General features: G+C 37.8%; 1 protein-coding gene across 1 annotated transcript in view; it reads right to left on the bottom strand.

Annotated features, from left to right (window-relative positions):
* The window catches only part of PKIB (cAMP-dependent protein kinase inhibitor beta), a 102,867-nt gene that overhangs the window by 14,611 nt on the left and 71,278 nt on the right, over positions 1 to 16,978 (bottom strand). The window contains exon 3 of the mRNA XM_079939722.1: positions 6,028 to 6,132. Coding sequence (XP_079795848.1) covers positions 6,028 to 6,112 — 85 coding nt within the window. The 5' untranslated portion in view covers positions 6,113 to 6,132. The remainder of the gene's footprint in view (positions 1 to 6,027; positions 6,133 to 16,978) is intronic.

Raw genomic sequence — 16,978 nt, 5'->3', positions numbered from 1 at the left:
TGTCCACCTAAAAGTGTACATCCCTGATGTTGAATCCTGCATTGCCTTCTAATAGACTTTCGACTTCCAGAAAGGCTTCTCAGTTAATTGTTTCCACATTTATCAGAAGTAGGATTAATATTACCTATTCTACTACCTTGGAGTCGAACTAATGAATATAAATGTGCTTGGTTAACAACTACACAAATGAAATTTGTTTAGAAATCAGTCATATTAATTTATAGGCACTATAATAGATTATCATTATGAACATCAATTACCCTGTTAAACTATGGTGTTGATGTGGCTCTGCAGACAGCCTCTGATGATGTGAGTTACAAAGACAAAAAAAGATTAACACTGAGACCTTGCCAGAAACTTGGTGTTTAAAAACAGAAAGAACATTAAAAAAAAAATTATTTACAACCTCCCTTCCACCTCCCCATTGACCAACCCAGCCCCACAGACACACACACACCCCTCAGAGTTGGCTACTTTTCTGCAACAGCTGTACCAGATAAGCCACCTGTCACGGAAAGCCACATCTCCCTTACACTGTTCATTAGAGAGTTTCTCCCAGAAGGTGAACTCCCCATATACTTTCAGCACAAACCCTGTTTAAGTGTTTCCTTAATAGGTAATATGGGATTGAAATTCTCAATTTCTTCGTGATGCCTGAAAAAGAATTCTTCAACTGCGTAACAACATAATGACATAACATGGTGAGGAAAGAAGGGTCGCAAAAGATCATGTGAGAGAGCTCTGCTTTCTCAGTGAGGCTTGTCCTGACCACCCCATTAAATGGTGTTCCTACCCATAGCTCCTGAGAGTCCTTGCCTCTCTCTCCTTTCCCTGAGCTCTTAGTAGCTTCCAACACATATTATAATTATAACTTACTAGGATTGTACTTGCTGTTTACTGTCTCCCTCTACTGGGATGTAAGCTCTACAAAGGCTTTCTGTGGATTTTCACTGATCTATGCACTAAAGCTATGCCTGGCACTTAGTAGGTACTCTATAAAGTTTGTTTATTGAATGGAACAATTATCTTTTCATTTTTCTTTTTCAAAATGAATTCTTTTCTTTTTGCATAAGAAAATAATACTTGTTCATTATTGGGGTAAAATGACGATTCTGAAAAGCATAAAAGAGAGAAAACAAATTGCCTTATATCCCATTATCCAGTGACAGCACTGTTATAATTCTGGTGCATATCCTTCCAGAAGGTTTTCAGTGTTCACATACACAAGCATATCACATACATATCTTATAAGTATGTATTTTGAAGTCAGATTATTTTTATTTTATATCATGTTGCTATTATATCTTAAAACTACAATCTTTTCCAGGCCAAGATAATTCTAAATTTTTAGTAAAAGTTTTGAAAAAAGAAAAATTTCTAGAAAGCTAAAATTTCAGGATATATACCGCCTATAAAATATGCATAGCCAAAAGCCAAATGCAATAGCAAAAGTAAGGGACATGGCTAAGGACTGAAATCATTCACAAACCTTTCCTTAATTAAACTGAATAAAGTTAATATATAGGTAAGAGGCTTTTGTAAGTGTACACAACTTTAAAAGTTCCAGTAGTGTCTTTTTCTTCTATTTCCTCAATTTAAAGAAAAATTCTTTGGGATGTCTCTTAGCGTCTTTTTGAACGAATTTAATTTTCATCTTTTTTTTTTCTTCCAACTGAGAAAAGGGGGAAAATAATTGAGTCTTTTCAAGCTCTGATTTGTTCTCTAAGTTCTCTTCAGTATTTTATATTTCTTTGCAGGAGAAGAAATCACTGTAGAGTTTTATTAAGCCCAATATTCAATCAAAATCACAGTGGCAAAAATTTTAAAGTTGTTTTGAGGATTTTCTGGGTCATATGGGTCAAACAAATTCCCAAATAGCAAATACTTCAGAAAGAAAAATCATACCACTGAAATATTTTTGTTCATCAAATTATGTATATTGGTATTAACCTACAATTAAGTTAATAGAAGTAAAATTATTTATATGGATGCATTTAACTTTTACAGAAAACTTTTTAAAAATAAAAAGATTCTGTTATTATATTTATTTGTTATATAAGCTCAAAAGAAAAAAGTCCTCATGAAAAATTGTGTCTAAAATATATTCAACTGACATAACAAATAAAAAAGTTTAAAAACCTATACATAAATGTATATATATACACATAATATTAATTTAAAAAATATATGCACAGAAAAACATGGCAAGGGAAATACACCAAAATTTTAGCAGTAGTCCTTTCTTGGTAGTATTACTATAAATGTTTTCTATCTTTTTCTTTGAACTTGATTGTGTTTTCCAAATTTTCTATAATGAAGATTTTTATAATATTAAAAATGGCACAAACGTGTTGAGTACTGTTTTAAAGCCTTTTAATGAGAATAAGCTTATGAGATTCTGTGCTGTAGGGAAGTCATTATTGTCTTTATTTTAAAGGTGAGGAAATCGAGGATCATAGAAGTAAAATGATTTGGCTACAAGCAATCCAGCTAGCAAGTGACAGAGCACAACCAGAACCCATTTTATTGGGTTAGCCAAAAAGTTCATTTGGGTTTTTTCCGTAACAGAACTTACGGTCAATCCAATATCTGACACCTCATTCCTTGCTCCTTCTATTACACCTCACCAAATATTTGTTGAAGAAAGACTCAGTCTTCATTCAACCGATTGTTACTAAGCATCTAATATATCCTTAACTCAGTGCAGAATTCTGGGTAAGTAGTGCCAAATAAGACTAAAGACCGTGATAGACACAGTGGGGATACACAAAAGAAGCATAATACAAGGTCCTCACTCTGGAAAAGTCTGTGACCTAATATACAAATAAAATACACACCATTAAAAGAAATGTAAAAATAGAAGTCAATATATGATATATTTAAATAAGTGGTATAAATGAAAATACTATAAAATGTAGAAATGTTATTGAATTTGGGGGCTATTAAGAGAGACTTCACAGAAGCTGTGGAACACATATTGGGCCTTAATATTTGAGAGGGTAGAAAGAAAATAAAAAGGCTTTACCAAGCCAAAGAAATCTTTAGCTAAATCATGAAGATGGGAGTGTAGAAGGCAAATTACAAATAAAGGAAAAGGAAACATGGGGCTATAATAGAGTATTATGCTATATAGAGCTGGAAAAATAAGTTGAACCATGGTCATAACTAGAACCCAAGTTGCAATGAAATGAATTTTATTATAAAGGATACTGTATTTATTCCTGTGAGCCCTGGGGAACCATGAAACTTTCTAAGTCACATAATAAGGATGTGTACTAGATGCACTGTTTGAAAACTGAAGTGAAGGAGATTAGAAGGCTATTAAAAAGGGACATTTGTAAGCAAACCCACCATAATAGGAGGGATAAGCGCTTTACAAAAAGTATCTGTAAATGCACAGACCAAGAATAGCTTCTTTTTTAAAAAAGAAGAGAAAAGATAGGGCACCATCAGTTCTGAAGATTCATTACAAAGTTTCAGAATTTATACTTTCAGACATGAAAATTCATTACAGTATATGAGTTACTAAGATAGTGTGGTATTCTTCAAGGATAGACAAATAGAAAAATAGAATAAAATAGACATTCCAGAAATAGACACATATACATATGGTTCCTTGATTTGTGACAAAGGGAGTAACTACTAATGTGATCTCTTGTAACTATGGCAAGGGTTTAACTATTGCTGGTGGACTTCGAAGATTCACAGACAGGAAACTAGATATTGATGGGAAGGTTGTCAATCATGGAAAAAATGGTGCTTAATATATGACTACATATGAATACAATAAAATTCTAGGATTAGTAAATAAATGGCTTCAAGTTATAGTGTATTCCTGTGAATCTTGTATTTAAATATTTTCATACAAGTTGAAAGAACAAGGTATAACCTCCACTTGATTTCAACAATTGTTAACAATTTGCTATATTTAATCTCTCTCTCTAAACATACACACACACACACACACACACACACACACACACACACACTTCTCGTTCAACCAACTGAAAGCAAGCTGCTAACACGACACTTTCACATCTAATATTTTAGCACATCTTAAGAACTACATTCTTCTATATATCCATAATAACACAGTTCCACAATGTTCTTTTTTGCACATTGCAATTGTGACATAATTCCGCCTTTTTCCTGGATATAATCCGGCCTTTAGGAATTTTTGCAGGGGGTGATCATTGGTTTTTGCATGTCTGAAAAAAACTATTTTATCTTCATTCTTGCAAGGTATACCACTCTACGTTGAAGTTACATTCTACAAGCACTTCATGATACTATCCTCCTTTATCTCTTTTTTGTTGTCAGGACGTTTGCTGATTGTGATGGTTAATTTTACGTGTCAACTTGACTAGGGAACAGGGTACTGAGAGATATTTGCTTAAACATTATTCCGGGTGTGTCTATGAGGGTGTTTCTGGATAAGATTTGAATCAATAGACCGAGTAAAGCAGATTGCCTGCTCCAATATAATCTAATCCACTGAAGGCCTTAATGAGACAAAAGGCCGAGTCAGAGAGAATACGCTTTCTGCCTGACTGTTTTCTAAGACATCCATACATGTTTCCCTATCTTCAGACTCAGACTTGACTGGAACTTACATTATCAGCTCTCCTGCTTCTCAGGCCTTCAGACTTGGACCAGAACTATACCATCAGTTCCTGGGTCTCCAGCTTGCTGACTACAGGGCTTGGAATTTCTCAGTCTCCATAAAAGCATGAGCCAACTTCTTATAATAAATAAACATACATCTAGACATATATATTGTCTTCATCTGCATCTAATCTGCTGTATAAGCTATACACCAAATTGTAATTTCTAACTATTATATTTTTCAGTTTTAGACAATCTGGCTCTTTTTCAAGTCTGCTTCATTGTATTATAGTATCTTATTCCTTAGTTACACATAATTTAAATATACTCATTTATTCTTTTCAAATATACTAAACCTACGTTTCTAAATGCTATATAAGTAATTCCAATACCTGAATTCTTTATACTAGTCTGAGCCTGTTATTTATTGTTTATGTAGAATCTCTCTCACGGTGGCTTATTTCCCTGCATGTTTTATGATTTTGGGTTGTAAGCTCATGTTTTTTAAAACTTTTTCCTTGAAATTATGTGAGACCTGACTTAAAGTATTTTCCTCTACACAGGCTCTGAATTTGCCTCCACTGGGTGTCTGGGGAACTACCAAATTCATTAGCTTTAAATTCTCAGCATGGAATTTTTCAGACTAGACAGACTACAGAGCTGCAGACCTGTGTGAGGTTCCACTTTTGGTAATAAATGATCAGGACAGCCCTTTCCTCTTTACCACCCAAGGCAAGGCCAAGACTGGTAAGTATTCGTACTGTCTTCGTTTGAAGGTTAGGGGTTGCCATATTACCCACTGAACAGACTAAAACTTATGCTGATTTCCCAACTTGAGTGGGTCCTAAAAGTTTCTTTCCTTGTCCGCAGATAACAGCTCTTTGAAGCAAAAGTGTGAGTCACTAGGGAACCCAGGGAAGCCTCTGAGTACAGTACTCACCTGCCTCTAGATACGTGGTTTCTCATTGTTCTGGGTTTATGAAGTATTCTCTTATTTGCCAATACAAACGTTCATTTAAAAAGAGTTTTGAAAATATTTTATCCTACCTTTTAGGGTGCTGTGTACTAGTATAATAGAATTGTTAATTGACTATACCCAGCACAATGGTGCTGTCAGGTTTAGCCTGTGTTTGGCAGTTGGTCTCTGAGGCTCCCACCTGTAAAGGCAGTGAAAACGCAGCACGATAACTAGTCAGCGCTTCAGTCTTGTTTACCAAGGTCAAGCTAGGTCACTGAGTCTAGCCTGGTGACTGTCCCTGGCTGCTTGGAGAAGCTACACAGACATCGTTTGTAACTGTGCACCTCTGGAACAGGCCCAGAGACAAACTTCTGTGAGGTCTGTAACAAGAAGGAGCCTGCCACCCCGCACAAAATTAAGCATGGCATCCTGGTTGGTGTTTTTGTTCATGAAAGGGTAGTGACCTTGCTGGTTTCCTGTGCTGCTGCTTTCCTTGCCGCTGTTGCTTGTGCTCTCCTGACCCCCAGGGTTATCGAGGTGCACATCCATGGTGGTCTGTGGCCCAGGGGCTGATGAAAAAAAAAAGGGAACAGGAGGAAGGAGCATTTGGTACTCGACTGCTCTCCCAATGTAAATCCCATAGCCAATGCACCTAGGCTTTGCCTGGCACTCCTGCTTTCCAGAATACCAAAGGGCTAAGCTTGCAATCATGGGCCTTATGGTCTCCATCCAAGTCATAGGCAAAATGACTCTACTAGATGTGGACTCTTATCCCAGGGATACTGTCATTCCCTGGAGGAAGAGATGCTCACTGATGAGGGAGGCCATTAAGCTCCTGAACCTTCCCCATAACCACCCAGAAGGTCTGCACCACAGGTGATAGTGCAGACACAGCTGAAAACTTCCAACTTTACATGGCTAGAAACCCAAAATATTCCCAGGAAATTTGTACAGAGGAAAAAAAAGAAAAACAAGACAGGAAGCTCACATGATAGGAAAGGGACTATAGCAGAGGATGGTTTTGATCCATCAAGTCTGGGCTGTAGGCCCAGCACTTCTTCCCGCAACGCTCTGCTGCTTATGTCTGTTGCAACAAAGATTCTAATTCTCGGGATTATAGGGAAATACTCATGGTGCCCTTGTGGTGCCAGATTCAAACCCAATCTAGGCCCAGCGTCTTTAGATCATATAAATCAACCATTGCTAACTCTGTCAATACTAATTTGAGGGTCTCTGGAGGAAGCAACTTATAAATATAATCAGGGTAGAGAGGACCCCCCCCGCAGGTATATCCAGTGACCAAAAACAATAATAAGATAAACAAAATACGGAAAGGAAGAAACCTGGATACAGGGAGGAGGACACTAAGAAAACAACAACCTAAAACAAAGGCCCACAATTTGACCCAATTAAAAATATAAAATTTACTGAACGAATTTATATAGCAGATGATGAAGGTTCACTGATTGCCTTCTGTGCCTCTCCATATAGGCTTTGAATTAACTCTAATATCTGCTGAAATTCACCAAGTGGCAAACATTTATGGCTTTAACCAATACTAGGGCTAAAATTACAATTATACCTGGGAATTCCATTAATTTAAACATCATATCCCCCATAATGGAGTATTTACCTATGGGAGTTACTGAATATAAAAGAGGACAAATAGGCATGCTTCACCTTAACCATCAGAACTCTGTCTTGCTTAAATTCTCCATGGTTATAGCACTCATCGCTCTAAAATATCCCTTGGGCATGGGCATGGATACTCTGACCCAATGAAAAATAAATGAAAATTAAATTAAGTCTTTGACACTTACAAATTGGTTTGACAAAATGAGAACCCATGACCTTCCCCACCCCTTCCCCCAGTTAAAATAGTTAACATGACTCAAGGTAATTTAAAACAGGGTCTTCCAGTATTAAAACTTGTTTTATAAGAGGAACTGAGTGAAGGGTTGTTATTCCCACTGTTTCTGCATTTAACAGCCCTATTTGGCCTGTTAAACCTGAAACAAAAGAATGGTGCCCCATAGTGGATTGCTGCAACTGTAAAGCCATGGTCCCATCCCATTAAGGCCTCTGTACCCAACAACTTAATTATTAAAGTTGCTGACTCCATCCAATCAGCAACCGGTCTATATTTTGCTGCTATAAATTAGGCTAATATGTTCTGTACAATGCCTAGTTCAACAGCCTCTCAGCCACAGTTTGCCTTTACCACTGAAGGGACACAATCCACCTTTACAAGGATACCCATGGGATACCTCAGCATCCTTGCCATTGCACACAATCTCCACAGGCAAGATCTTAACTGTATCCACCTTTCTCCAGATATGACATTACATCAATGACATCCTCCTCCAAGGAGATTTGTTTGACATACTCATTAAAGACATACAAATACTCACAAAGGAGCTCCCAAAAAGGGGATGAACCATTGTCCCACACGTAGTGCAAGGCCCTGCCACTTCCATTAAATTTCTGAAAGTTACTTGGTAAATTGAAGGTTCTCTGACATTGTCATGAAACAGGTATTGACCCTCTCAGCAACCACAAGGTCAGTACAAATTCAACAACTTTTAGCCCCTTTTAGGTTCTGGAGGCAACATATTCCTCATTTACAAATTTTACTTAATGTCTTTGATGCTGTTTCTTCTAAATGAGCCTACCTCAAAGGGGACTCCTTCCAAAAAAGGCTCTAGAAATCTGTCCAAATTGAAATCAACAGGCACTCTAGTTTGTGCCCTCAGAGCCCTCTTTACTGTAGCTATAGCAACCTCCTCTCTTGCCTCCTGGAGTCTCTGGACCACCTATGAAGGTTGTAAGTTGCCCATGGACTTCTGACGCAAGAAACTGCCTTTCTCAGCCTGGCACTATACACCATCAGGATAGCCACATACTGGCCTCTTCTGGAAATAGAGGCTCTCACAAACCTTGAGCCTGCAACCCTCTGTGCCCAGCTACCCACTATGCCTTGAGTTATCCAAGCAGCACTTCAACAGCTTGAGGCATGGCTCCTGAGCCTTCCTTGCTACAAGATGGAGTCACACCTGGGCCTTCTGGCACATTTCCTCTGTTGGAGGGGGTGGCCTCCCCTGTTCTCAGTCCCTTCACTAATACCACTATGCTAGAAGAGGTCACCTCTATCCCAGAGTCCTTTGATACCTGGGGAGCCTTTTGGGGATCAACTGAATGGACAGAAATGGAAGTTTGTACACTTTACTAATGCTGGTGCCATCATGATAAATGATGGAGCTCGGAGAAGAGCTACTCCTTCTCATCATTCAACCAAAATGTCCCTGATAAAAGATAGGACCCAAGAGTCGGTACGACTGGCACACTTCAGGCAATCGACATTTGATGCCATCTATACATTTTTACAAGTTCTTAGACCATGACCTAAGAGTTGCCCCCTTTGGGGTAAAGAACTCCAGGAATCTCTTGCTCCACAGTTACTCAGAATAAATCAAGGTAACAGATTACTCTACATATACTAAGGCCATGATACAAGTCCTCTGCAGGATGCTCTGTATCCTCTTTGGAGTTCTAGATACTACCAAGAGTGACCAAGACACTCATTTCACTTCCAGAATACACAGTGCTGGGCTCTTGAAGAAGACATTCAGTCAAACTTCCACCTGCCCTGGGGCCCCAGGCAGTCAGCTCCAGGCAGCTGGTGAAATTGAAAGGCTTCATGGGTTTCTTAAAGAATTCCTATTCGTCACAAAGTGGAAAATTCTTGCTCACCTCCTGGAGATACCTACTCCTTACACCAATGCCACACGGACCTCTCAATTGCCTTTATTGATTGCAAATGGGGGCACCTCTAAAGTTCCTGGTCAGGTGCCTACTTTGTTCCCTAAAAGTCTCAGTCATCACCAAGGTTTAAACTCATGTCAAGGGATCAAGGGGTCACTTGTGGCACAAAACCAAAAATTAAGGATTAGTATAATGTGGTGCCTTGACATTTGATAAAATAGGTCTCTAATGGCCTAACCTAAGTTCCCTTTCCCACTCAGTTCCCATGGGTAATGTCCCCTAGCCAAACACCCTCCTTATTAAAGGCATCAGGCACAATTCCTGCTCATCTCCGAGTAGCAGAATTATTCAAACAAGCCAATCATATCCTCCCACAGGAACCAAGAAGCACCCCACCCTTACTACTGCAAAGCCTGCCTCTCACAGCCCTGGCTGTTCACTTTGTTCCCAAGTGTATCCCCTGTGTGGCCCTGCATGGTGTCCTCTTCCCCAGGCTGTGAGTATATATGATGAATAAACTGCTGTCCATTTCATCTGATCTCGCCTGTCCAGTGCCAGGTGTCATGTATTTAGCCATCCCCATAACCCTAGGGTGGGAATCCCTCTTTCACCAATGGGGTAAACAGGAGTCAATTTAAATACCCTACCACCAATACCACTTTCCTTTCCCTCTTGAAAGGGAACGGTAAGTATAAGGAGGACAAGGCATCAGGTTCACGTATATTTTGTGCCCATGCTGACCCTCACTGAGTTGCAGCTTGTCGTGTTTCATCACTGTACACTGGGATCTACTGCTGCTGTCTCAGGTACAACTATAACCTCAACTAGAGGTAAGTGCACCTGTATGCTCTTTGTTCCAACCTCAGGATATTTAGGGTCCATGGCCTATTTAAAGCACTCTGTGTTCTTCTTGAGGTCATTTCAGTCTCTCCTGCACCCCTCTGAGGGCGTGGGAACTCCATGAAGCAGCACTCAGGCCCATCTGCTGAAGCTCACCATTGCTTCTCTTTCTAAGGTTATACAGGATATGGAACTTCTTTAAAACGCTCAGTTTCCCTGGGAATTAAGACCTAGTCCTTTCTACACTTGGATTTCCTAACGCCATTCAAATTTCTACTGCTTAAGTCTCCTCTGGCTCAACTCAGTGAGTCCTGGGCACCATCCCAAAGATTCAGACATTGCCTAGGGTCTCCTCACATCTTGAATTCTTCTCCTACCAGCTAGTTAGTGATTCTCTTCCCTCCCAGAAATACCAAAAGGAACTCTTATGTCATCATATACTCTCTCTCACTCTAAGGTCTGTTCTCAGTTCTCTAGTCTCAGATGGCTCAAAAAAAGCTTTTGCTCTCAAAAAGTCAAGTTATTTTCTAGAGGTAACTTTGATTTGCAAAACCTTGCTCTTTGTTTTCATTTTAAAAAGCTAATCAAAAAGTTAAGCGAACTTTTAACCTAGATAATGTATATGACTCCTCAGTGAATAGTGTCTATAGAAAGCATTAAAGGAAGTATAAAGGAGTAAAGAAACCTTAGTTGATAATTAAAATAATTATCATCTATATGCATTTAAAACAGCTACTCTTAGTAGAGTCCTTACGTAGCAAGGTAGTGAATTGCTTCATATACATTATTTTATTTAATCCTTATAACAAACGTAAGAGATACAGAAGGGGGGGAGGATTATCTCCATAATTCAAATGAGACAACTGAAATTTTGTCTTCCAAATATTAGGAACTGTCTCTAAATTACGATCTAAAGCCCTGTTATGTGTGATTCCAAAACATGGTCTTTTAATTATTTCATTATATTGCTGCCCCTCTATTGGGTTGGCCAAAAAGTTCATTCATGTTTTCCTGTAACATCTTATGGAAAAACCCAAATGAACTTTTAGGCCACCCCAATAGAATCATAGGCCTTATAAATTTGGAAGAGATTAGAATAGAATAAAAATAACTAGAGTAATGAAGTTAGGGATCCAGGACCCACTTAAGAGCTCACCTACTATGCTACTACCATATGCATATTTTCTCTCCTTGATCAACATATTCTCCATAACATTAAACCAAACTCAAGACATTGTTCAATTCATGTGTTATGAAACTTTAACTCAATTTTGAATCATAAAAATGAAGATCATGTGATTGAAATAACATACACAAGTTTGAGTAAAAATTACTTCTTGTTTTCTTTATACTTCTTATTAACTATTACATAATATACCTACATAGTATAATTATATAACCTGTGAACACACACATTCAGATGCCTTAAAATCCTTTTACAGAATAACATGGAAGCAAATTCCTATTGCTTATGGTATAATTTCATCTATAACTTAATTATTGTTGTGTTTAGTTGTGTTAGTTTTACCTTGCAACTTTTCTTCCATGTCACAGCAATTAGCAGAATTCACTGAAAATAGTAAAAGGTCAATATAAATGTTTGTTTAAAGATTCTAAGATTTTGGGGAGACCTTCAAGATGGCAGAAGAGTAAGATGCGGTCCTGCCCACCAGAAAGAAAAGATCCAGGCTCATCCACCAGAACACAGGCACAAGTCCTCTAAACAAGTCCTACAAACAAAAGACATAGACTAGCTGAATGGATACAAAAACAAGACCCATACATACGCTGTATACAAGAGACCCAATTCAGGCCTAGGGACACATACAGACTGAAAGTAAGGGGATGGAAAAAGATATTCCATGCAAATGGAAATCAAAAGAAAGCCGGAGTAGCAATTCACATATCAGACAAAATAGACTTTAAAATAAAGACTATTACAAGAGACAAAGAAGGACACTACATAACGATCAAGGGATCAATTCAAGAAGATGATGTAACAATTGTAAATATTTATGCACCCAACATAGGAGCACCTCAGTACATAAGGCAAATACTAACAGCCATAAAAGGGGAAATCAACAGTAACACAATACTAGTAGGGGACTTTAACACCCTACTTTCACCAATGGACAGATAATCCAAAATGAAAATAAATATGGAAACATATGCTTTAAACGATACATTAAACAACATGGACTTAATTGATATTTATATGACATTCCATCCAAAAACAACAGAATACACATTTTTCTCAAGTGCTCATGGAACATTCTCCAGGATAGATCATATCTTGGGGCACAAAGCAAGCCTTGGTAAAGTTAAGAAAATTGAAATTGTATCAAGTATCTTTTCCAACCACAAGGCTATGAGACTAGATATCAATTACAGGGAAAAAAATCTATAAAAAATATAAACACATGGAGGCTAAACAATACAGTACTTAATAACCAAGAGATTGTTGAAGAAATCAAAGAGGAAATAAAAAAATACCTAGAAACAAATGACAATTAAAACACGACAACCCAAAATCTATGGGATGTAGTAAAAGCAGTTCTAAGAGGGAACTTTATAGCAATACAATCCTACCTCAAGAAGCAAGAAATATCTCAAATAAACAATCTAACCTTATACCTAAAGCAATTAGAGAAAGAAGAACAAAAAAACCCAAAGTTAGCAGAAGGAAAGAATTCATAAAGATCAGAACAGAAATAAATGAAAAAGAAATGAAGGAAACAATAGCAAAGATCAATAAAACTAAAGGCTGGTTCTTTGAGAAGATAAACAAAATTGATAAACCATTAGCCAGACTCATCAATAAAAAAAGGGAGAAGACTGAAATCAATAGAATTAGAAATGAAAAAGAAGTAGTAACAACTGACCCTGCAGAAATACAAAGGATCATGAGAGATTACTACAAGCAACTATATGCCAATAAAATGGACAACCTGGAAGAAATGGATAAATTCTTAGAAAGGCACAACCCTCCGAGACTGAACCAGGAAGAAATAGAAAATATAAACAGACCAATCACAAGCACTGAAATTGAGACTGTGATTAAAAATCTTCCAACAAACAAAAACCCAGGACCAGATGGCTTCACAGGCGAATTCTATCAAACATTTAGGGAAGAGCTAACACCTATCCTTCTCAACCTCTTCCAAAACACAGCAGAGGGAGGAACACTCCCAAACTCATTCTATGGGACCACCATCACCCTGATACCAAAACCAGACAAAGATGTCACAAAGAAAGAAAACTACAGTCCAATATCACTGATGAACATAGATGCAAAAATCCTCAACAAAATACTAGCAAACAGAATCCAACAGCACGTTAAAAGGATCATACACCATGATCAAGTGGGGTTTATCCCAGGAATGCAAGGGTTCTTCAATATACACAAATAAATCAAAGTGATACACCATATTAACAAACTGAAGGATAAAAACCACATGATCATCTCAATAGATGCAGAAAAAGCTTTTGACAGAATTCAACACCCATTTATGATGGGTGGGAGGGAGACGCAAGAGGGAGGAGATATGGGGATATATGTATATGTATAGCCGATTCACTTCGTTACAAAGCAGAAACTAACACAGCACTGTAAAGCAATTATACTCCAATAAAGATGTTAAAAAAAAAGATTTAAAAAAAACGATTCTAAGATATTTTTTTAGTTTAATTTTAGACTTTAATTTTTGCTGTACTTTTTCTTTTCATATTTTAACCAAAAACTGCAAAGAAGTTTGCACTTTATGCAAAGACATTTTCTGATTACTAAGTAGAGAAGACCCCAAAGAATGTAGCAAAGGAAACCCACTATTACATTCCATAGGGGTAACTGACAGTTGACTGCACTGTATTTACCAGATCTTTTAGTCATCTTTATACATTTTAAATTTTTCATTTTATACAAATAAACATGCATTTTACTGTAAAATTCTGAACTCTACCCTTGAAAGCTGTAATTATGATTTGGTGACCTTCTCCCAGCCGCCCTAGCTGTATACACCTTGGCCTGAATATACTTTTAGCTCAGTAACTACTAAATGATCAAGCACTCTGCTTCATCCATCTGCTCTAACAGTGACCTCTTTTGAATTTTTTTTTATGAGGTTTGGATATTTCTTTTTATAGCTTTGCCAACGTAATCATATTACATTCTGACACCAGGCAGTGTAACTTAATTCTTCTTTGTATGAGCCACTCCACAGAGAAGAACTAGAGTTTTCACCTTAACGCTTGATTAACTTGTGGGAAAAAGCAGGCAAAAAACATGAGGTCTCTGGGAAAACTGTTAGCTTGCCTATGCCTGGAGACTAACACAGTGAATTTAAAGCAAATTAGCGCTTAAGATTTAAAAAAAATTCTAATGGGGGAGAGCGGGAGAAATAGAGGGTGGGTAAAAAGCCTATTTACCTAAAATTAATCTTATGCCAGATGAACTAGAGCAGTGTTTCCCAAACCTGCCTGCTCAGAAGACTCACATGGGAAGTTTGTTAACAATACAGGTTCCCAGTGCCTTCCCTAGAACCTTGAATCCTGTGTGTTTGACACCATATGTATTGCAAACACTCTGGAAGATTCTTACTCCCACCCAAGTCTGAGAATAACTGAACTGGAGTAAAGGCTGGGTCAGATTCTTCTCCATCTTTCTCTAATAATACACTGAAAAAAATCTATAAATGATGTTGCTTCAGGGTCTAGGAGTATGTATCACCCAAAAGAATGGACTGTTTACTGGTGGTTTTAGCAAAGTATACCAACACATGCACACAGCTTTGGAGATCTACACATCCAATCTTCGACCTTATTAAAATTACCTTGTAGTAAATTAAAAATTAAATTATAAAACTAACTTTGTCCCGACTTGCTCTATCAGGACACATACTGATGGCCTTGGTTACATCAGTCATCCCCTGGGCAGGATCTTTCACCTTTTACTCTGATAACCAACCCTGAAGTTCACCACTAAACTAGTTTAATATGGTTTTCGCTAAATGTTCTATGTTGGTGACTTGTTTTACTCGCAGAAGATCACACCTCTAGGGTGGCAAGAACAAATGGGGTCTAAGTGTGGACAGTGGCTAGTAGGCGTTCAATGAGTGCTTTTTGGGTTAACTTAACATCGATCTAACTGTGCAGTCCACCTCATCTGCAGATCCTGTCTGTGCAGATAGGAAGCTTACGTTACTGAATTTGATAAAAGTGCTCTGTGTTGGCATTTTAAGCATTGCTGCTTTAAACCCTAGGCTGGCAGTGTTCCTGAGCCAAGAAAGACCTTTCGAGTCATCCTGCCACTTTGATCCATTTCACATCAGATTTTTATTGTTATCCTTTGACATCTGATTAAGGATAATGGTGACTTTTAGTAGAGAAAAATTCCCCCAAATTCATCATAATTAAAATAACTGAAGAAAACACTACAAAGCTGACTCTGTTTGTAATAATCTGAAGAGTAGAATAATTACAGAAAATTCTCAAAGATCCTCACTAGCAGGGGTAAAGTGAAGCGAAAAGGAAGCATGGATAAATACATGGATACATTAAAAATAGCAGAAAGAACTACTCACTAAAGCTTGTTGACCCTGGAGAGTCATTTTGAGAGGTCAGAACATCCTGGATGATACTGACTAAAATATCTCTCTCAGTCTCTCAAAGAGATTATAAAAAAAATGGACTAAAAAAAGTCAAGATTGAAGAAGATCTCATTTAATTCAACTATATTTGGGAGGAGCATCATTTATAGATGTGCACCTCCTGAATAAAAAAGATCATAAGTAATGTTTTGAAATGTGGTCAATGTAAAACAGCTGTTTATAATAGGACAAATGCTGAAAATGAGTACATAAAAGGCAGAGAGTAAGGGAGACACAGCATGAACACATCCTGGAGCACAATTTTATTACAACAATATATCTAACCTCTGGTCAACTGCAGACTCTTCCAGACCAAATGCTTTGCACCCTTCACTGTCTTCCTTCATCCATTTCCTCTTGTTCTCCTCCCCAGGCCCTGCTCCTGCTATAGACCTTCCAATGTCCTCTTCCCCTTCATCCTACCCAAACCAGCTTTTGGAAAATATTTACTTAATTTTTTCACAGGAACATGATCTATGTGTGGCTCCCTACAAGGAAAACTCCAAAGTCTCCGACCAAAGAAGCAAACTGTCAATTGTGGCACTTCCAGAAATTAGCTAATGGAAGAGGAGTGGTATTTGGGAAAGACAGGGCAAAGACTTTCCTGAATTCTCAGCATTTTATCTTCCGCCTGTTTGTAAGGTTGGTGGGGGTGTTGGAGTCTAATCTGTGCTCTTGGTACCACAAATTGCATGACATTGGACAGATTCTTTAACCTCTTTGAGGCTTAGTTTCCCTCGTCCCTGTCATGCAATGTTTCTTCAACGACTAAAGTATGCCCTTATTTTTCATTTGCAGTGTAGGCAGGAGAACTTAGATTCTTACAGTTTTATTTCTAGTAATTAAGTAGCTTTCAGTTGTTACCTCTTTCACTCCTCTTACCTTACACACTTAAACCCACATAAACGTCCCAATCATTTAACAAAAATAGGCAGGAAAGAAAGGGGAAAGCAGTGATTAAAGCTATTCTAATTCATTTATAAAATTTTAAAGGCCAATTTGTTTCACTTTTAAGACCTCTGGACTAGGTGTACTTGTTGCAATAACCCCCCAAACTTGGAATTTTCTGAGCTAGATGGATAAATTTTACTAAAAAAATTTTACTTCTACTGAAAAGTGTGAGCTTAAAGAAAAATCCATCCAGAATGTATATGACAGCTCTAGTTTC

Source organism: Stenella coeruleoalba, assembly GCF_951394435.1.
Source record: "Stenella coeruleoalba genome assembly, chromosome: 12".
Lineage (NCBI taxonomy): Eukaryota > Metazoa > Chordata > Mammalia > Artiodactyla > Delphinidae > Stenella > Stenella coeruleoalba.
This window is presented reverse-complemented; position numbering and strand designations above follow the sequence as displayed.